Raw genomic sequence first — 22,765 nt, 5'->3', positions numbered from 1 at the left:
ATAGATTTAATAGAAACCTGTAGATGATTATGCCCCCTGGTATTCCAACATGCAAGATACAAGGGATTGCCATTTTGACACAATGATGGTTAATTCTGGATGCGGGTCCGAGTATCATACACCTGATTAGTATCACATCTGTCAATTTGTTGTCTTTCATAGATGCGTGGCTGTGGGATGGTGACCCTAGATGGAATTGTGTTATCATGTGGTTCCTGAGCCAATAAAAAACCCATGTCAAACAGGGCCATTCTCGCTCGCCAGATCGTATTGGCAACAATGGTCGATGGTATCCATAGTCTAATGATAGAATTGGAAGAGGCAGAGATGAACTCAATTTGTGCTATATCGAGAGTAGAAATATCCCTTAATTCATCAATGTCACTAAAGATGTTTAAGACACTCCTCCTATTCAAATTGTAAACAGGATAAGGACCATCTCGACATTTTAAGATAAATGTGCAAGCCGAGAGGGTGGGAGGGATTTGAGCAGGTTGAGATGGAGGACAACTTATTTCAGAATTATGAGGATTAGGCAATCTAGATTGATACGCTTGTTGGGGGAGCAGATCTTTAAACTCAGTCACTTGAGACTCGAGATTGTACTGCTCAAGGCTAGAAAAGTTGGACGCGTCAGAAGGTTTAGAAATGAATTGGACGGGGGCTGTCATAGTAGACATGAGTTGGGGTATGGACGCTGCAGATAGCCTTTCCTCTAGAAACTTGTCAACAGCCTGTCTCAGGTCATTCAACGGGCCCTGATTCGGGACAGATGTTGAGAAGGAGGGCCGTCTGGTACCTGAGGCAAAAGAGACAGTTTTAATGGGTGGTATGTCGATCACAACTCGTTCGTTGGGCTGCTCCAGCGTCTCAAGGGACTCAACCAGAGCGTCCAGAGGAGGGTGGGGTGGTATCTGTGCCGGAGTATCGATAGGCGCGGGAAGTGCAGCTTCCTTTGTTTGATCAGACGGCTGACGACTCACTGACAGCAGCGCCGGGTTAGGAGTTGCCGAGGGTATTTTGGGGGACTGACTCTGGGAGGGATCTTTCTGCCTTGCTGCCAAAGACCCACCAATAGCTTTGAAAAAGGCATTCAGAGTATTTTTGTTGCCTCGACGAGGGAGCTGTTTTTTCGTTTTTTTCATTGTGAGAAGCGATTTTTTTGGAATCATTGTGGTCCTAGACTTGCCACTGGATGAGACCAGAGGAACTGCAACGGCGAGGGTTGCCGGAAGGACATCCACAGGAAGGGTGAGTATGGCACTGGAAGTAGTAGTTACAACCGGAAAAGGCACCTCAAGAGCAGGCACCAGATTAATGTTGTTTGGGGCTATCTGAATTTGGGGCACAGAAACCGAGGTTATAGTATTAGGAGGAGCGTCAGCTGCACAAATGACATGATGAAAATGAGGCAAAACAGAGGGAACATTCGCACTTTTCACATGTGGAACACGAATCGCAGGGGACAAAGCTGTACTTAGGTGCCTGTCTAGATTAGTATAGCTACCACAGGTGATAATTGAGGCTTCAAGGCTCACCACTGGCCTTTCTGATGGTGAGGTAGGTGAGAGGCACTGCTGATCATGGCGACGACTCCAGTGTAATAACTCCTCCAGTTGTGCACCTTGGGTAGCTATTTTTGTGTGCAGGATATCAAACATTTTGTGCATGCCCAAAATGGAGGTATTGATTGCCTGCAAGGCTGGTTCAACACCAATACTGATAGCTGAAGCAAATGTATTGCGAGCAGGCACAACTGGACGAGGTGTGGGAAGAGCAAAGGAGGCGATTGCTGAATCTATTGGGGTGGAATAAGTACCTGGAGGAGAGTGACAAGATGGAGCCACATCGCAAGAGGATTTCTTAGACTGCAAAGTATCATGATGGCTAGCATACAAGGAGATGCTCGTACTATCAAGGTGTAAGGGCGAAATTGGAGTTATGGGCGACAGAGTATGGTTTGAGTGCGAGCTAAATTTCCTCCTCACATTCCGTGCTTTTAACGATGCAAGAATCGTTTTATCCGAAATACCACGTGTGCAAGAGGGAGTTGATAGCACTTTGGAAGGACTGGGAAGCACCATACACGGTACCGTTTGCTGATCCACAGCTGACAGATGAGATCCCGCAAAACCTTGTATCAAGGAAGGGACAATCAGGAGTGGGTCCGCCAACGGGCCCACGGTGGGGTTGATAGAAGTGGAGTCAACTGGATTTCTGGGAGATAGAGTAAATGCTGGAAAGTTCGTTTGAAAGAGCCCAGTGCTGGGACAGCCAGGCTTGGGATAGGAAGCCAAGTCTGGCATGTTTGTTTTCAATGAGTACGGCACGAAGGTCATTGGGGATAGGGCAACTCTCCAACTAGCCCGAAAAACCAGGGAAAGCGCAGTATGCACAATTTGGAAAAGACACCTGCACTAAGAAGCCAGACCGCAACCGCAGAAACGCGGTGAAGCGGTAAAGCGGAACTTAGCCGTGAACTTGCTCGTGCGCGCGCGCTGTGCGCGTAGGAACGTCTTTAGTAGGGAACAGAGTAGTAAAGAACACGCCCTTTCCTGGGCAGGGCTGTGTCAGTCACTGTTGCTGGTGTAACCAGGAAAGCAGTCCGCTTGAGTGCGAACTGAAACACTGTAAAAACAAAAACAAACAAACAATCATATATCAAAAAGTTGCTGAATGCTGGCAACTCCCACTAGTGGGCTTACGAGTCCAAGTCCGCCAGCCAAAGCAATCACCTGGCTAGGCAAAAGGTCCAAAACCACATCCAAGTGCAGAGCGAAGTCCTCACGAGTCCTCACGAGCGGTAAAGCGGAACTTAGCCGTGAACTTGCTCGTGCGCGCGCGCTGTGCGCGTAGGAACGTCTTTAGTAGGGAACAGAGTAGTAAAGAACACGCCCTTTTCTGGGCAGGGCTGTGTCAGTCACTGTTGCTGGTGTAACCAGGAAAGCAGTCCGCTTGAGTGCGAACTGAAACACTGGCTAGGCAAAAGGTCCAAAACCACATCCAAGTGCAGAGCGAAGTCCTCACGAGCGGTAAAGCGGAACTTAGCCGTGAACTTGCTCGTACAGTATGCATTTGCATTTTGATGATTTACAGATAGCACGTCACTGGCGTCACTGTTGAGTGAAACTATTACAGAATGCAGTATTGTATTCATGATACTACTCCCGTTTGTTCTTATAAATGAAGCACTGCATCAGAACTACTTCTCAAATCATGTTTATGTGAGCAATGACTATTTGTAAGACTTGTATATATGTGATGCACAGTACTTCTATATTTGGCTGAAATATTTATATATGTTTAATAAAGTAGTTGTTAGGGCTAATATAATACATAAATTCTTTTCTTTGGCCAAACAATTCTGCTTGATGAGCATCAATGCCAATAAAGAAGGGCTGCATACGATTGTAAACCCCCACAAAGGAGGCAATACAAGCAGTAATGTGCTGAAACACAATCACGAGAATAAAGTTTGTGCAACACAATTTCATTCAGGCATATTTTAGCAAATTCTAGACGGTGAACAAAGGATTTATGAACTTTACTTTCAAATAAAATTCAAGATAACAAAAATAATACAGATATGATTAGATGAAAGTAAAGTGGGAATACAAGACTGAGAACAGTAGTTTAGTGCTGTGATTCATACATAATCGTAGCCAAAGCAATAGGAGACCACTGTACTTCAAAAAGAGCCATTGGTCCCCATGTTTTGTAAAAACATGCAATCATCTGTTCTGGGCCAATCAAAGGATGGATCTGTTAGAGGGTTAATTCAGCAAACAAGGAGGAAAATTGAGGTAGGCAATCCTTATAAGCTTGCATGGGGAAATATCACATAATTGACTGTTCCTCAGCTTCTTTTCTGTTCTGTCCACGTTGGTAACACATTTGATATTAATGTTGTTTGCTTTAAAGCTGAAACTAATGAACTGTTTGAAAATAAAAACAGATTTGCCCCAAGTCCCAGGTATTGACTCACCTTTTCCCCATTACAGCCTATTTGCCTTGCCACAATTAGCCTGCAATTAAGAAAACACCTTCTTAACAGACCTAGAATATATTACTTCAGATCATCCAATCCACATTAACTTAACAGCGAAGGCATAGGACAAGCATAATAGCTCCTTGGCCAAAAGCAGTGGCTCTTTCAAAAATGGGTCCTTTTTAAAAAGAAATAAAAAGCCATCTCTGATGCCAAGAGACTTTCTAGACGGGAAACTACATACAGTTCTCAAACTTCAAAAACGCTTCCAAATTGTGCAAGACTTCTTAGCCCCCATCCTGTAGTAATGAACCTACTGTAGCGTAGCAAAAATATGATAATATGAATCAGTTTTGTTTAAAAATTAAGTCCATTTAAATACATGTAGGCCTTGAAATAGGCGATCCTGATGCATCTTTAGCGGACTCTTGAGCAGTCTTATCTAGAGAATTTTTCAACCTATAGCTGAAATTCCATGAATGTACATGGTAATGAAAAAGACAACTTACTTTCTCAAATGTATGGGAGTCATACCACCCACCTCTCGGTCTGGGACAACATGTTCAACCAAGCAGACACTGGGGCCCTCCCTTGCTTCACTCCTTTGAGCTTATCCCAGCCTTCAATACTGTGAAGCATGAACTTCTTCTGAACAAGTTATCAAGAGGTATCATATGCTCAGGAGATTCCATTGAAACAATTTTGCTCCATTAGAAGCAACCGAGAGCAAAGGTTCCCATAAGACCCCTTCATAGTCCGGCAAACTTTGGGGTCCCCCCCACTGCTACTCGTCCTGTCCCCACTACTTTTTAAAGTCTAATTTAGGTCTGTTATTGAAGCTTCTCTAAATTCCTGGGCCTTCTTTATCATTTGCTTGCGGGTGCACACATTCAGTTGCAAGTTAATGGCCAGTGTGGCACACCAGAAGGAGACAGACTCAGGAATGACACGATAAATGTGTTTAATGATAACTAAAAAAGTGTTCTGTTAGTGATCTGTCCCCATTTCTATGAGGAATTTCCCTACCTATGAAGTAAACTAAGGGTGCTCGTCAGTCATCAACAAAAAAAAGACAGTCTTCATTCTGTACCCCATCTGCTATCTAGCCCTACCACTATATTCAAATAACAGAAAAATAAGCCCAGGTGATGGTCTTCTCACTCGTAGTTTCCTGGGCCAATGGCCTCACTCTGGAGATAGTTTTCACAAACAGTTCAAAATAAAAAGGGTTTCCTCTCTCCTTTTAAAAAGTTACAAATCTCTTTTTAAATTAAATGTCTCAAGTCCTTTACATTTTGGAATAATTTCCTTATCCTTTTCCACCAACTTAGCCACTTTCTCATCCTTCATTCTTGATCCACTTTTTTGAACCCTCCAGGTTTCCCTGTCGTTTTCATTTCTCAAATATCCCTTTGGAGTTATAGCCTGACCCACTTGCTTAAATCCTCCAAATGTTCTTCTGTTTGGGGCTTCCCAAATGTAGCTTAGGTTTTATATCCTTTCCCCTCACTCTCTGGCCGGCCTCCCTTGGCCCTCCTCCTACCCCCACCTGCGAGGGTAAGAACCACAGGGTCATCTTTGATTCTACACTTTCCTTCTCTGCCCACATCTTTGAGGTCTCTAAAAAGTCAAACTTCCTACTGCACCTCCTCAGAGGTACTCTACCCTTCCTCTCTTTCCCCCAGAAGCTCACTGTCTCCCAAGCTCTGGTTCTCTCTAGGTTGGATTATTGTAACAGCCTCTTTCTAAATCTACCTGCCTCTTCTATCCGCCCTCTGCAACTAATCCAGAACAGGACTGCAAGACTTGTCCTTGGCCTCAAGCCCTGGGATCATATCTCCCTAGCTCTGAAATCTCTCCTTTGGCTCCCAGTGGATGCAAGGATTACATTTAAAACCCTCTGCATTGTCCACAAGGCTTTCTGGGGCCTGGGTCCAATATATCTTCAGCTATCCCTCTGTAAATACCTCCCCTCTCGAGCTCTTCGCTCCTCCTCCTCTAACTCCCTAAGGGTCAGTCGTTTTTCAAAGAAACGAGCTGGGGATAGATCTCTGTCTTCGGCTGGGGCCTCCCTGCCACTCTAAAACCTAAGGAAAATCATCTCAGGTTCCTGAAGCACCTCAAGACCTTCCTCTTTGCTTCGGCCTTCGCCCCCCTCTCCCCTGCTGATCTGCTCTATTGGCACCTTGCATTGGGACACCCTCTGTTTCTGGTCCCAGGTTCCTGCTCATCCTGCCACGCTACTGCACTGCCTCCGGGCCACCCCTTGCACTGGGGTTTGTATCTGTACCCATACAGCCCTCCCCCTTTTTTTCCCTCCTGCACTTATCAGACCCACCTGATCTGCTGCCTCAAACCTAGCACTTGCCACTTAGCTACACTACCACTTTGTGCTGATTTTATTATTCATTTTTTTAATTATTATTATTTATCCTGTTTCGCCTTTGCTCTGCACTTTCCACTTTCTCCCACCTCTCCATGCACTTTTCCCCTCCCCCTATCCCATGCACTTGCACGTTCTCAATGTCACTGGGCCTAGTAAGATCGTTGTTTCGTTCTCCCCTGTTCCCCTCCCTTGCCTTGTCGCGCTCTGAAACACCTGTGTATGAGCGCGACATAAATAAAATATCATATCATATAATATAATGACCCCTTTGCTTACATCCCCCAGATTCCCTTTTCTGTGGGGGTTCCCCAAAAGTCTCTTATTTCTCTTGGGCCTTCCAGATACCTTTGGCTTACTGCGTTTCTTCAGCGTTATGCTGGTTTCACTATTTTTATCACATATTCACCTCTTGGGTTCCTAAGGCTCCCGTAACCCTCTCTCTTTTCGTGGGGTGCCACTTGCCATCCTCCACCCAAGGAAAACCTTGTACCTTCTGTAGCTCTGGGCATGCTCCAGCAGGGTGACTTCCAAGTGGAGTTGTAGCCGTTCATGCCTCCCTTCTCAGCGTTCTTGGCCCATAAGCGTCTTCTTTGCATCTCCTGCCCGGCACAGCAGACTCCTTGGTTCTTGTATCCAAGATGGAGGATTTTTTCCTCTGTACCCTGCTGATTTTGGCATTGTTTCTGGGGTCCATGACCCACCATGGCTGCACCCTGGTCATACCACCAATGAAGACTGTTTTCCTGTCTCGGTTTGTCATTCGGCTGAGTCACCTCTGTAGGTGTCTGCTCCTCAGATACTGTCCAGCATGGCAGGCTCCTTGGATCTTGTATACAGAACAGAGGATTCTTTCCTCTGTTCTCTCCTAGTCTCGCTGTTGCTTCTCGGGTCCCTGACTCACCACGGCTGCAGAGTGGTCATGCCACCAAACATGATGGATAGCCTGTCGCCACATCTCGTTCGGCGCAGTCGGTTCTGTCGGCGCCGGTCTTGCTGCATCTTTGCTTCCTCGTTTCTCTTCCACGCTAGTGCTGGCTCTGCGGTCTAGCACGGCTCCACCCCTCAGGAGGTCAGTACGCTAGAGGTACGCCTGTGCGCCGGATTCTCTCTTCATGATTCTTCGTCTATATATTCACACTCACGTACATCAAAAGGAGCATGTTGCTGTACTTCCACAGCCGAGTTCAAATGGTCTCCAGCATTACTTTGAGCCAATAGAAAAGTGACATCATTCTTGGTTGCATGACATGCAGTCGTTACATTAGTTTCCCCTATTCCCCCATAGGCAGAAATTGTGTTCCTCAGAGGGAGTCCCTTAAAGGAACAGAGTCCTTGTCCCCATAGAGGGCAGTTACAACAAGTAACATCCCTCTTTCGCTTACCCCTAGGTAGGGTCTTGCTTAGTCGGGTCTCCTTTAAGGCCTCAAAAGGGGGTGGCTCCCCCCTGGGAAGAAGGGACTAATTGCCTAGATTCGTCACATCAGATCAGAAATTCTGTGATCTCACCTCTGGTTTAGACCTGGATAGTCACTGGATGAGGCAGAGCGAGATCAAACTCAACTAACACTGCAGTGCTTTTGCTGAGCCACTGCCATATGCTGTAACTCCTAATGCCTCCGTTTTCTCTTCTCAGCTACTATCCCAAACTGGCAGAGGGGGTGTAATTCATGCTGGTAATTTGGAATGCTCATCTGAGCGGAAATGCCCAAATTACTGCAGCGTTTGAAAAGCTCATTTTCAAATTGTTCCACTTTAGGCTTGCTCTCCCTTTTACCCAAAGCAGTGCTCATCATGAAGTTGGTGGGGTCCCTCATTAATGCATAACCTGAATATATTGGCTCACATTTATTGTGGGATCCCCACACGCCAGATTCAGCAGCTTCAGACCATCCAAAATGCAGATGTATGATTAATTTGTGGAATGAGGAAAACAGACCTAATTTCACTGGCTAAACGTCGAGAGGAGAATCATGCTCAATATCGGTTGTCAGTGTTTTTCAGCCCATACCTCTAAAATTTAGAATGCCCTACGTCTGGACAAATGTCTAATGCCAAGTCTCTCTGCCTTCAGAAAGAACAAAGGGTCTCATTACAAGCGTGCCAGTCCAGTAACAACAGTACGGGTACCGGACAGGCACACTACAAGTCTGAGTGGGTGCCGCCCTGACCGCCAGGTTTGACCTGGTTGGCGGGACGACACCAGCCAGCAGACTTTCCGGGAAGCACTGGCACCGTTATTAACTGTGCCGGTGCTTCCCTCATCCCCATTGAGTTCTATGGGACTCAAATGGGAATGGGGATTTACATTTTTCCGGCACCTGACTTCAAGGAACACTGGGATCATAATCCCCCAGTGTTTCCGTGGAGCCAGGGACCGGAAAAATGCACGAGTCCAACGGCAGCCTGGCGGTATTACCGGCACAGCTACCGCCAGACTCGTCACGAGGCACAGAGGAATTACTTTTCAATAAACTCACTAAGAGGGGGAGAACTCATCTGGTTTGTCAGTCTGGATTCTCTCATCCCTAGAGACAAGTTATTTTGCTCTGCTTGTTCATATACATGCTATACAAACCTGAATCATATCAATCACCAAGTCACATGCCTGAGTGCACATGCAGCACTATACTGGAGTGCCCTTAAGGAGTGTGCACAAATGAATACAGGGGCACAGAAACAAATATGGTAGAAGATGTGGCTGTTATAGAAATCTTCCTCGGTGGATGGAATACAAATAACACAAACAAGACAAATTACACTGTGGGACAAGTCCACTAGATTTCAGGCTCGACCACTCTTTCCTTTCACTGTATTTAATTATCCGCCGACAAATTAGGCATTCAGAGGATTCAGCAACAACTAATCAATCTAAAGGATGAGGCGGGCACAGAAGGGCATCAGAATTCCTCTCCTTGCTTTAACCCAGATCAGGGACGCAACAACCAGGTTTACTCCCTAAAAATAGGCAAATGCACCAACAAATTATAATACGGAGTACAAGTACTCCCAGAAAGAAATAGGAAAGGGACTCCTAAGAGACTATCCCCCACACAGCTCCATGGATATGTTTAAGCCAGTAGTACATGTAATGACACAGGAAGGAACTGACATGATTACTGTCTGATTTTAAGAGGAAAAGGTGCATCTTATAAAATGCATGAATAACTAGGTGCAGAGAAATATTTATTACAAAAACATTTCTACTTAACACTTAAAAGATGCATATTATCATAAAATACACCCCTCGTGAATGGGTCTTAAGTTTTTACTCCCAAATTTAAAAAATATGGGTAGTAAAACAGCCCCACTTCAAAATGTTACCTGGAGCACCGTCCAAGACAATAAAATAGCCAGAAAATCAGGAGATAAAACAGCAGGGGACCGGCATTGCGAGTGCAAGGAGGCCGCTAGGTAGTGAGACCCGACTACGGCTTACACCGTCGGCTGATCCGAGCTGGGAAGGCAATGTACAATTAGTGGAAGTTCAAGGTGTCTAAAAGTGTAAGAGGAAGTGGGACTCCTGACCCATGCACCTGCCTCCCCTGAGAAGCAGAGATCAGTTTACAGTCACAGAGTTCAGCAAGACCTGATAGTGACCATGGTCCGATGCAGGCGTTAGCAATCTTTGCATTGCCTCTTAAAAATGTGCCCATGAACAGGGGGGGGGGTGGATGCCTGAAGGTCCAAACTCACCTGGACACCAGAGATGAGCTGGGAGACGATGCAGATCTTGAATTGGATTCACCAACCATCCCCCATTACAGTGCACTATTCTATGGTCCCCAGGGTCTGCCTTATCGAAGCGATGAAGGTGTGGTGTGGAGAGCACAGCTATGGCCTGGGACACTGGTGTCCCCCTCCGTAACAACATACTAGCTATTTTCCTGGCCCCCTGGTGAACTCAGTCTGAACCTTTGCACTAATTGAGTGGGACGTATCAGATCATCACCTGTGATGCTCAGGCAACTGTGGAAATTCCTACAAGTTCACAGGCACCTTGGATTTTTGGCACCCCACCCAACATGCAGTCGAGTGTGCCATGTACCTCACCACCAAGATGGCAAATGCAATACGTTCTGTGTTACAACTGCCGTGATGATGCATCAAGATGTCAAGTCACACTGCATCCACAGCCTGTCTTGAAATCCACATCAAACGATCCTCCCCAAATCTCAGGTATTACTTCCTGCAGGGACACTGTTCTTTCCAACTCAGAATTTCCCCCCATGCTACTGACATCTAGTCCTTGCTATTTCACCAGATTTCTTCCTGGCTCCTGCTCTCACACTCTCTAACACCACTTCCTGTAATGCTGCCTTCTGGTTGGCTGCTCCTTCTTTCCTTTACTGGTCAGTGCCATCCCTATCCGGATCCTGTGTTATCCTTCCTAGGAACAGCTCCTTGAGAACCTGGTCAAGACTGTTTGCAGAGCCCAGCTGTCATTAAAAGGTTTTTCTTCCCCTAGAGTTTCCCTTTGGGTGGTCAGGATGGAACTCACAAGCCTTCATGTCCTAAAAAGCAGGGTGGCCTATGCCATCCAGCAGACTCTTCCATGCTACCCAAAACTGTAGGAAAGAGCATGGACCAAATGCAACAGCTCAAGGGAGCTTTTCAAGCTCTCATCATGGAGGTCCAGTCCATAAAGACTGAAAAGCCCCCCCTGAGGCAGATGATGGCGACTAGGAAGACCACAACCCCTGGAAACCCTTCTTGGACCACTCTCTTGCGGTTAAGTTCAATGGGAATCTAAAGAAGCTTAAGAAATTGATTGACGCTTGTACAATTCACCTGAAATCCTTTTTTCCTGTTAGACTTAAGGCAAGGCAAAATGGATACACCAACAGTTAAAACAACTGTGCCAATACAGCCTGGTCAGACAAAGCCCTAATAACAATTTACTAAGTTAAAACACTAAGTAGCTCTTTCTACTAGCCTTGCTGAACTGATCACACCCTCATATTACAATAGGATTACTGTATGCAAGAACACAAAGCCGGCGAAACCAGGCAGCTAGGCTGCCACAAAGCAATTCACTGCCTCCTTTGCCCAAGTCCACTGAGGAGCACAAACCTATGCCAGTAGCTCTGCTAATGGCCCACATTCTTCAGAAGGCGGCGCAAGATGATGAAATGAAGTCAAGGGCTATGCATGTACTGTGCATGCCGAGGCCATCTTGTCCGGAATTTCATTTTGGACCCTCCCAGACATTCGTGCAACGTCAGTTCTCATTGTATAAGGGATGATAATGCAGGATACAGAAAGAATCTCGCGTCCCTCCTATTCCAATTTTATGAGCACCAGACAACATGACATGTAGATGGTTGTCCCCAACGTCTTTGTAATGGACACCTTTAGGTTCCCATGTCTCCGCTTTGGTGGATTACCAAGCTGTCAGAAATGTCATGGATGATACCTGGGCCCTTTCCAACGGTATTCAACCATCTAGTTAGGAATTCTGTGCCACCCATAGAAGGGGTGCATAGACAATCACTGGTAGTCTGATACATTAATCGTATTCATCAGCACCCATTCCATCGACAAGGCCTGACCTTCAACTCGAAGATGGCCCATTTCCCGATAATCCTCCGCTTAACATGGTTAAAAACCCACAACTCACAGCCAGAACATCACTCGCCCAGTACCAGTCAAGTATTTACAATCCAGGAGGTTGCACACCTCTCTTCCTTACATAATACATGGTATGAAAGGAGGACACAACACATGCAAGGGATGCATGGAAGCACACCACAACAATCTGCCAATTACATGATAATGTCCATTGGGCCTAGTTTGTTTGGGAAGCCACAGCAATACAATGCACCTTGCCATTTAAGGCATGTTAACAAAGAAGACATTCCCCACTTTAACATGCAACAAAGGAAATTCATATAGCAAGTTTGTGCATGAAAATATATCCCACCTTAGCATAATGAACAATGGGACGGTCTCCTCAGTTGCTTTATAACAGGTCATGGCTGACCATGATAGCACCTTGATGAGCAATTGTCCTACGGCTCACTTATTATTGGCATCTTCACGGGTAATACAGGCACAAGCCTCTTTACTTACTGCAGACATGTGCACATAGGTAGCCCTAAAGTTATCAATCACCACAGAGATGCATGGGCACCACATCATGGCACTACCGCAGAGGATTGGATATTTCCTTACACCACAATCACAACAGTCTGCCACTTATTTGTGGAGAGCAAGCCTATGAGCGCACCAACAGTTGTGCATAAGTCTACATATTTAGAGTAGTTACACCTGGAAAGCACTGCAACATATGCAGAAAAACCCATTATACTCAACCTGAACTTTAAAAGGGAGGAAATACTTGCAGAAACCCAGCCCTGCTAAGGAAGGGATCTGCACCACTCGGACCTTTGACTGAATGCGAATACCACAAGCGCAGACATGACCCTTATTTAATATCATACTGCACCAAAATAAAGTCCTCGTGATCAGAATCCTCATGGTATATGCACATGGGGACAAAGGCTGTTGGAGGAGCGAGAAATGTTTCATGAGGAACTTTTAAATTCCTCATCATGCATTTCCTTCTATATCTTGTTCAATAATGTTTATAGCACAGCACTTAGTTGCCACAAAGACCAGCTGTACTTGCCAGTGCATGCCAGCAGCATTTCCACATATGAATTCAGCTGTATGCGCCCCTCTTGCAAGGCCCACAGTGCTTAGCAGTGCGCTTAAACCACAAGATGTTGGCACAATGCCATTACTGCTTATCAAACAGTGGCAAGAATTGATTCAAATTAGGACTAAAGCAAGGACTGAGAAGCCTTTCTACAAACAGCTCCTTGCTTAGTTTTATCATGCATCACAGCACGCTAATGCACATACCTTATTGGATGATGTTACGGAACCCGCGTGCGGGGGGAGTGGGGAGCAGTGGGAGCACCCTTTAGTCAGTGGCTGCTCCCCTCCAGCTTGCCTTGTGTTGTTGTAGTGAGAACTCTGGAGCACGCAGGACACACAATTGCAGTTTTATAAACAAGTTCTTTATTGGGTTTTTTCTTCAAGAGCTTGAAACTGTTGCTTAAGTTATTCAAGTTAAGACGAGACACCCACCGGACCATTCGCACAGCCATTTGCAGGATCTCAACTAAGACTTCCACAACTGACACCCAGGGTTTCACACGTTATCCCCTTTGTAGAAATAACTCATCCAGTCCCACTCGGGCATGCAGCAATCCGAACTATCACACCAGAAAGTAGTGTAATCTGAATTTGGTAAGCAAAATGGGTAAATGTAGCTTTCAGTTACAAGAGGCCAGTTCTATTGCACTGTATTGGGTCGGAAAAATCTTGCCAAGTTTGCCCACAGTGCCAGAGCTTAAAAGGGGTTGCAAAGTTAATATTGGAAGGATTTTTAAAAAGGCAGCACAGAAAGGACATAACATGTTTTGGATGCGGTAGATGCCACACAGGTTGGTATAAGCATTGTCGGAGGAACAATGTGCAAGCATGGGACGTTTGGAGAGAAGAATAAAAGGTGTGATGGGAAACATAGGGTATGTAAAGTCACAGCAAAAAAGAAATCTGGAATGAGTTTGTACTCTTCTGTCAGTGTAGGGCAATATTATATGCTGAAGGCATGTCCAGAGGCTACATTGTGTATGTGGTGTGTGACAAATCTGGACTATTCGTCCTTTCTCTGCAGAAGGGAGCCAGCCCCTTTTGAGGCTAGGATGAGCTCGCTCACCAAGACACTCCCTAGGGGTCGGGTCAAGTGGGATCTTTGTGGGACTGCCTCCCCCTCTTGGGGACAAGGACTCCCATTCCTGCAAGGAACTCAAGGAACTCCCTGTCCAGAACACCCTATTGGCCTACATGGGAATTGGAAAGACTGTTTTTAATCCCTGTTTTGGATTCACCAAACAGTGACATTTCCTCAATCTCTTTGGCTTCAGATAATGCTGCATTCTGCCTGAAAGCCACAGTCAAAGAACGACACACCCTTTTTGTTTGAGATGATTTACATAAAGCAAGCCACTGATGGGAAGACATCCTGGAGGGGCGGAGCCACGCTAAACCGCATAGCCAGCGGTAGCATGGAGTGACCAAATCGCTTGCAAGACACCAGAATGCTGGCTTCCTGACGGGCGAAGCCAAGATCGAGAAAGAGGTGGTTGTGCAGCCACACGGAAGACGTGGTGGGGCTGAGGCCCGTTAACTGAGTTCATTAGCTGCCGGGCCCAAACAGCGGAAGGGAAGCAGACACTCCTGAAGAAGTAACGCCATTGAGAGGGGCGCACAGCGACATTCGAGGCTGGGAAAGTTGCATGGGTTATGGGAGCCTGAAAAACCTGAGCGTACAGATGCCCTACCTAAGTCGAGTTGAAACAAGCCTAATAGAGGGTTAGAGGGCTACGGAGAGCCCTGAGAAACCAAGAAACTAACATTTGGGGATGCAAAAGCCACATAGGTTACGGGAGCCAAGAAAACCCAAGGGTCAGACCGCCACCAACACTGAGATAAAGTTGGAATATCAGAGGGCCAGAGGACTTTGGGGAGTCCAAGAACCACTGAAGAGAGTATGAACCTGGAAGGTTCCAGTCCTTAAATATGAAATCAAGAACACTGTCAAGCACCAAGTCAGAAATGGTGGAATTGTATTAGGAAAACTTTTTCTTCCTGGAGAGAGAATCGTATGGAATCAAAATTTGGAAAACAAAACCTGCAGATAAGTTGTGAACTGTGTTTTGAGATATTGGTGAACTTTTAAAACCTATTGACAGTCAAGTGATTGGGCCTGGCAGAAGCCAACAGAGTCTTTTGCTCTGGTCTCCTTTAAAAGAAAATGTGTTCCTCGGTGGTGTGGCCAGCTAGCAAATAGGATTTGGACTAAGGACTATTATTTTATTATTTTTGGACTTTGACTGGCGAGGACACTTACTTTTAGTTGGTTAGGCAGGGAACTTCTCTCATAGCAGTAGGCCTAGATAAGAGTTTATTCTTTTTAAAATAAACCTCCAATTAACATGGCACGTCTTTCTTCTGGTTCGCCACATGTGGAAACAGAGAATTCTGTGCTCTGTTGAGTCAAGGGGCCCGATTCACAGAAGCATTTTATAATGGCGTAATCCCATAGGAAAATGCTATGTAACTCAGGCCCAGGCTGTTTTAATCTTTTAAACTTCAAAGGGACATTCACCAAAAGGTAGATCCAGGGTTTCAAAATAGCAAGGATAGAGACTACATGCTGATGTTGAGATAGCTTAGAATCGGACACCTTTTCAATAGTCCAGACTAAGGATATTGTTCCTGAGGACGTTAATGAGCCCCTTTGAAAGGGGCACATCACTGGAAAAAGTCATAACCTGAAAGCATTTTAGGTAGGGTGATGCAACGATACTGTGAATGCTTAAAAGTGAGATATGCTTTTTTCGGCTAAGGAGGGCTTAATAAATGTGCATGTACCACCAGCAAGTGCAAAAATAGGTGAAGCAATTGGCTACCCAGAAGTGGTATGGCTTACCAAATACTGAGCTGGAACTCCAAGTAAGGAAGTGGACGGAAAAATCTCCAGCCACCCAGTTCTTCTCAATGAATCAAAACTGGGTTATTTGAAAATATTTCTTCACAAATGTCATTTTGTCCTTAATGCCTCCACACTCCTTTCCTTCTCAAAATGCACAATCCTTCCACCAAATATTGCTTACATTGATCTGCAAGTCCCAGGAGACGAATGATCTTTAATGCCTATGAAAAGAATCAATTCTTCCATCCATCCTGTTTTTGAATGACTACCAGTATTTTAACGTCCCTTTAATTTGTGTGTGTTGTCTGTACAAGAATAATGGAAAAAAACATTGGGAAAAAGCATTAAGTTATCATAATCTGTATTCCATACATTGAAAAAAATATATCACAATTGATTGTTGCAGGATGACCCAGAGAGTGACACCTTCCTAATCAACCTCGACAACAGAATTGAGAAACACAAATAACATCCAGAGAAAACAAACACTAAAGCAGCAATGATGGCATGAGCTAAAAGAACCGACATGGGAAAAAAGCACTGTGTACACGTTAGACTCCCTAAAGGCCACCTGGTGAGCTACCTTTTTCATCAAGCTCAGTGCAACAACGTGGGTGGGAGTTTGCTGTATTCAGAAGTTGCAAATTCAATTGATGAAGCGCAACAACAGTGGTAGAAAAATAGCTTCTGGGCATCATCTTTTAGGCAGGAGCGACGTATGGGAACCAGGAGCTAGTACGTAGTGCACAGCAAATCTAACTTGTGCGTAAGATGCAAACTAAGGTTTGTCTATATTATCCAGTATTCTTTAACTGTCACATTGGTGTGTCCTTTATTCTCATTTATACACATTCCCAAATGTCTGGGAAGTCAAACGTAGCTACTGGTAGCTCTTGGTTTTAAGCTAACCAGGCTCCCCTTCTATATAACCAGGAGCCAAATAGCTCCCAGATCCTGGTAATTTCGAACCCTGAACGATCTGAGAAACCACATGAATAGCAGTCATCAAAACATTAGCACAATCTGATTTGAAAAGGATAAAGGAGAATTATTAATCTCGCACTCTCACAACTCGCTGCTACTACCCCTCTCTAACGAATCATATGACATTTGGAAAATAACTGATGTACCTAGCACTGAAAGAACAGAGTTAATTTCAGCATTGGGCATGAAGATAATTGAAAATAGAAACACAGTATCAGACTTGTTTAGAGCTCATTGGATTTGAAGCATAACTACCAGAGAGACACCCCCAAGAAAGACAGGGATGAAAGATCAAATCTAAAAATGTGCCGTCTATTCTTTTTGTCCACATGTGTGGTGTGCTAAGGTCTCAGGGATTTGGATGGAGTCCATTCAACCATGTTACTGCAGAAAGCCAATGGTAGACTTCAGAACAAATGGTCCTAGACTGAAGTTTTCATTTCAATACTTTTGTTTATACATTTGGTAATATTAAAGAGGTTACAATGAAATATACTTGCAGATTAATTCTGCTGTAATCATATTTGTAATGCAGGAATTTGTTGCCAACCTTAAGGCCAGAGTGTAAGTTCCAGGTTGACGCTGACTTTCACGAATGATGTAACTTCCTTCGGCAACACTTAACAATTGGTCAGTTTCCTCTCTTGATATCATTCCATAAAATCTAGAAAAAAACATGTACAATTACAATTTAGAGGGAATTTTCATGCACACAAGTGTTTTTTTAGCCAATTTCTTGTTTTTAACTAAACAGCAGAATTGTTTTTGAAGAGTGTTCATGAACTAATGCAATTATTAAACCACATGTTCCGAAATAATTTGAAGAAAGGTCATTTCAACAATTAAAATGAAGGTAGATAGATTCTTCCACAACAGCAGCAGTGCAGTTGAGGTTACATTAAACTTTGGAATAAAATGCATTTCGTTTTCATTCATGAAAGATCAAATTGGGCAATTTGGTATGCAACCAATCTCGCCAAATCCCAACACTTACACCAAATGTGGCTAAATGTCATCAATGTTTTCATGCCAAAAAGGATTGCTGAATAAAAATAGTTTGTCGCAGAGGGCTTTCCTCAGGGGTTAAAAATGCGGTATTTAACCCATGATATCCCAAAGTGTCGATTTTGATTGTCATTAGGCTCTTGTCGAGCACTGTGCACACATATAGAAAAATGCATCGGCCAAACACGAGCTATTTACTTTGAGGACAAATCTATGTATACATATTTTTATGCAGGTGCAATAAGAGCCTCAAGACAATTAAAAATATACTGCAAAATGCAAAACATCATCCAAAGCCTGAAACACTGCACACACACCCCTATTCAGTCATTCACAGTAGGGTGGGATTGACAAAACGAAACAAAAAATATACAGCGAAATTATATATTACACAAACACACTAGATGATCTGCCAGACCAAACACGAAATAAGACCAGCATACCTGGGCTGTAGCGCCACAACGAAATGAAAAAAATACAGTACAAAATAAAACAGATTGTGGGGTTTGACAAACTGTGGACCTATAGGCGCTGGTTGGATTAGATAGTCCGGTGTTCGCTAGTTAAGCCACTTTGTCAGGTAATGGAGGAGTCAGTTTTGTTTGGTGTTAAACAAGTGATTTGTTTTATTTCCTTAGTTAAACAGCACTAATGAAATACAATCTTAAACGTAGAGGTGCCAGTTTTAACATATTGACACATTACACAGCCGACGCGCGTTTCAACCTTAGTCTCTTTCAAGGCTGAGCTTCAAAAACGTGGGCTGGTCCTGCCCATTTAAGGGTGCGAGGTGGCTGGATAGCCGTTCTGGTCCGGTTAGGAAGAAAGGTGCACAATCTGTCTTCACAATCAGGAACCCTGGAGTTGGTTCCTTGACAAACCAGGACTTAGGCTGCAGGCTGACATAGTAATCCAACGAACAAGGAGTGCGCAGGAGAGAGGGAGTTCCGCTTTTCAAAAACTCCATCCATGCTCAAACTACAAAATAAAACAGTTTGCAACAAACACCTTCCTCCGCCCCCAGTCATGTACACTGGGATCAGAGGGATAAAACAATCTTATTTAATATGAAAAACATGTGCAGTTGCTAAAGCGCGTATACACACGCTTTAGGCTAAAAACAGTATCAGTATCTCCATACTTGCACAGTAGGAATGGAAGCCAAATCGAAATGAAAAAATATATCACACAATACACAAAAACATCCACAGCCCCAAAACATATACCATTCTTCAGTTATGCACAGTAGGGTCTGGTCAGGGGGAGAAGAAGAAAAAAAAAACATTGCTGAACAAAAAGTATTCCACAAAAAACAGAAGATGTTCTACCACACCCAACATTCAACAGGGCAGCCATACATGCACAGAGGCAAATCTATAGCAAAATGACATTATAGGGAGAGGGAGAAATACACAAGATGATCCCCTGCACCAAACACATGCCCATGAAAAACGCTCACATTTAAAGAAAATAAAGAAATCAGTGGGAGAAAACACTTTAAAAAAAACTTAAGGCTACCATCCATAACAATGAGAACTCTATAAAACATGAGAATGGCATCATTAAGGCTTACCCCATTGTTAAACACTAAACAAGGTAAAACCACCATTAACACTAAACGTAAAGAGTAACATGCAGGAACCAACTCACCCTCACAAATGAGAAGCGCTAAATATTTAAATCAGCCCAGAAGTAGATCTTTAAAATGTACACTCATTAACATGCAGACGAAACACACAATACATTCTAAAAAGACCTCTCATGAACCATTTAAATAAAGACAAATAAATACAATTCATATCAAATTACCTCAAAATATGCACTTACACCTTAAATTAAATAACACCAGCATATGTACCCACAAATACTAAAGTCACAAGCTCACAACGTATACTTTAAAAGGGTCCTGTATTAAAATGCCAAGGACAAACAAGCACACTAACAACATCAGTACACAAACTATACACAAAATACTATTTCAAATAGTAACATTTCAACATATTCCATGTTAAGCATAAATGGGTTTTCCTGTTAAATAATAAGGTAAACACTATTGTTGCCATTCACAATGCATCTGTCACACATAAATGTTTGTAGAATGAGTGAACAAAGACATACTTAAGATGATCCGATTTATTGCAAAAAAAAACATTGAAATTCAGTGGATCAGGGAATTGACAACCATCTTAATTCTGAATCCCTTCCCATAGATGTCCCCCATAATATAATTGTGTTTGATTATTAGTCCCAGCTGTAATATGTATGTGTTAATGTACTGATTAACGGAAAGGGGGTGTGGCTGGTGCGGCTGAGAGTTAATATGGTCGACACTCATCAGCTTAATGTTAACCAGACTGACCAACACAAACATTTGTCTTAATATCACAACCTTTTCAAAGTTCATTTGTAAATAACATCCATTTGAAAATAACTTCACACACATTGCAACTGTGTATGCTAATCATTATAAAGAACAAGTTACTTGCCCGTGATAATGTTCTTTCAACTGGATGTACCAAGTAATGCACATCTTTGATATATCCAAGTCTACTTGCAGCTTGCTTCGGAAAGTTTTTCATAGGGTCATGGATCGTTGAATCATGGCCCTCAATGTCCCACCGTAGCGTCCTCGGATGTTGACGCTGGTATATGAAGCACGCGCAGTGATGGTTACCTCAGTACTAGTTTTTCCCCCTTATTCTGCATGCCTTGCCATAGATGGAGACGTACTTGACTTTGCGAGAAAGGAAGGTGTAAAACACAGAAATCCTTGGCAAGCAAGAGGGGAAGGATGGGAGGGTGATGAGGAATAGGTGGGCGGCACATCCAGTCGAAAGAAAGTTACCACGGGTAAGTAACGTGTTCTAATGGATTGTCCTCCCATGTATTCCTCATCTATGATAAACTCCCATAGCAGTCTTTTTTTGGAGGTGGGTGCTAAGAATTTCTATTTATTATTGTTATGGAAGACCACTTTGGCAAATGTGCCTACTCTCCAGACAGTCTATGCAGTAAAACCTGTTGAAAGTATGAACGGATAACCAAGTTGCCACTCTGCAGATGTCCTGCACTGGCACTCTCCTTTCCAGAACCGAGGTACCAGCTACCCCTCTATTGGAATCCACCCTCAACCCCTCTGGCGAAACATTTCCTGCTAAAGAGTAGCATTCGGTTATACACAACTATCCATCGAGAAATGGTTTGCTTTGTGACTGCTAAACCCAATCTCGGTCTAGTGTGTCCTACAAAAAGTTGATCATCCTGACTAACATTGGCTGTCCGTGAAACATTGTAACTTAATACCCTTCCAGGGTCCAGACGATGAAGATTCTCCTCCGCTTTTGATGGGTAAGGCAGACTTTCCGTTGTGCTAGGTAAAATTCCGACACCACTTTCAGAAGAAAAGATGAGCAGACCCTTAATACTACCTTGCCCTTGAAAAAGGACATGAAAGGTGGTTTTGAAGACAGGTCCTGCAGTTCACTTACCATGGGGGCAGACGCAATCGCTAATAAGAAGGCTGTGTTAAGTGCAAGCATCCTCACACAAGTGTAAAGGCTCAAAATGAGCCCCCATGTTGGTACGATAAAAGGAGTAGGTCGGAACACATGCGTTTGTCCCTTAAGAAAGTGTACAACAATCAGCACTACAGTACAATCGGTCATCAGGAGATCGCTTAGAAATTGAGAGTGTAGCCCTTGACTGTGGCCGCTTGCAACGCTGAATGGGTTAAACGGAGTAAGAAAGAACAGTAGGAAGTTTGCATGTAAACGGGTCAACCTTCTCCTTGAACCAGTTTTGCGAAATCTGTTCCAATGGCAGAGGTATAGGGATTTAGTTGCTGGTCTAGCTGAAAGCAACACCTCCATCACTTCTTCCGGAAGATCCCAATCCTTGTATCTCACCCTCTGAGACACCAGGCGTGAAGATTGAGAGTCCTGATCTCTGGGTGAAGAATGCGACCTCCCCCTTGCAAGAGTAGGTCCTCTCTTGAGGGAAGACGAATTGGAGGCCAGATGGCCATTTCCAGAAGGTATGGGTATCATATTCTCCTGGCCCAATCCGGAACAATGAGGATCATGGTTTTCCCGAAGTTCTGCAACCTCTCGATGACCTGCGGAATGACAGGGACTGATGGAAATGTGTACTGTAGTGGAAATTCCCAGTCCACAACGAACGCGTCTAACAAATGAAGAAGACCCTTGTGTTCTGGGGATACATTCAGTCGTATATTTCTCCTTAATCCTGGTTGAGGAGGAACAACCAGCTATCAGAAACATGTTGATCCGACAGGGTGGCTGATGGAGCAGGATCACCTTACAATTCAGGTAGCCTAGTACCTACAAACAAACCTTTCTGATGCTCGCCAACTGCTCCGACTGATTCATTTGTTGGTGAGCATGATTCAACTAACTTGTCGCACAGTGTCTAGACCCTTTCGAACAAATTGAGGTTGGTAGAGTAAGGCTCAGTTCTCAATCAAAAAAGCCCCTGGCACTCCAATGAACAACCCAGCATAGGAATGTTTCAGGTCATGGTTCTTAATTTTATGTGTGTCCTTAGCATAACATGTTCACATCCAGCACAAGCATTCAAAATAAAAGGTTCACCTTGAAGACGTTCATCTCCATTATCACTTAAAAAAGGACTTTGTCCGTTAAACCTTCAATTTGGCCAGTTCAATTTGTGTCTAACACACCAATCTGCAGTCAGTGGAAGGATGCAGTTTTCTTTTTGGTAAATCGACAATAGGGGTGGGAGGGAGAAATAAGCTTGTGGGAGGGGACTTTCTTTGATGCAAGTCATCATATCATGACAAAGGATACATGATGTGTGAGCTGATATTACAAATATAGATGAGTACTGTGGTCAGTAAATAAGAATACATGGTCTATAA

At 44.0% G+C, this 22,765-nt stretch overlaps 1 protein-coding gene across 2 annotated transcripts in view; it reads right to left on the bottom strand.

Moving 5' to 3' along the window:
* Positions 1 to 22,765, bottom strand: part of CHN1 (chimerin 1) — a 452,576-nt gene that overhangs the window by 272,024 nt on the left and 157,787 nt on the right. For both annotated transcript variants that reach the window (XM_069616144.1, XM_069616145.1), the window contains one exon: positions 17,414 to 17,527. In XM_069616144.1, the coding sequence (XP_069472245.1) occupies positions 17,414 to 17,527 (114 nt within the window). The remainder of the gene's footprint in view (positions 1 to 17,413; positions 17,528 to 22,765) is intronic.

The sequence above is a fragment of the Ambystoma mexicanum genome, chromosome 9, assembly GCF_040938575.1.
Source record: "Ambystoma mexicanum isolate Mex_15411 chromosome 9, UKY_AmexF1_1, whole genome shotgun sequence".
NCBI classification, from domain to species: Eukaryota; Metazoa; Chordata; class Amphibia; order Caudata; family Ambystomatidae; genus Ambystoma; species Ambystoma mexicanum.
The sequence above is the reverse complement of the archived record's forward strand: the minus strand, read 5'-3'. Positions and strand labels throughout refer to the sequence as shown.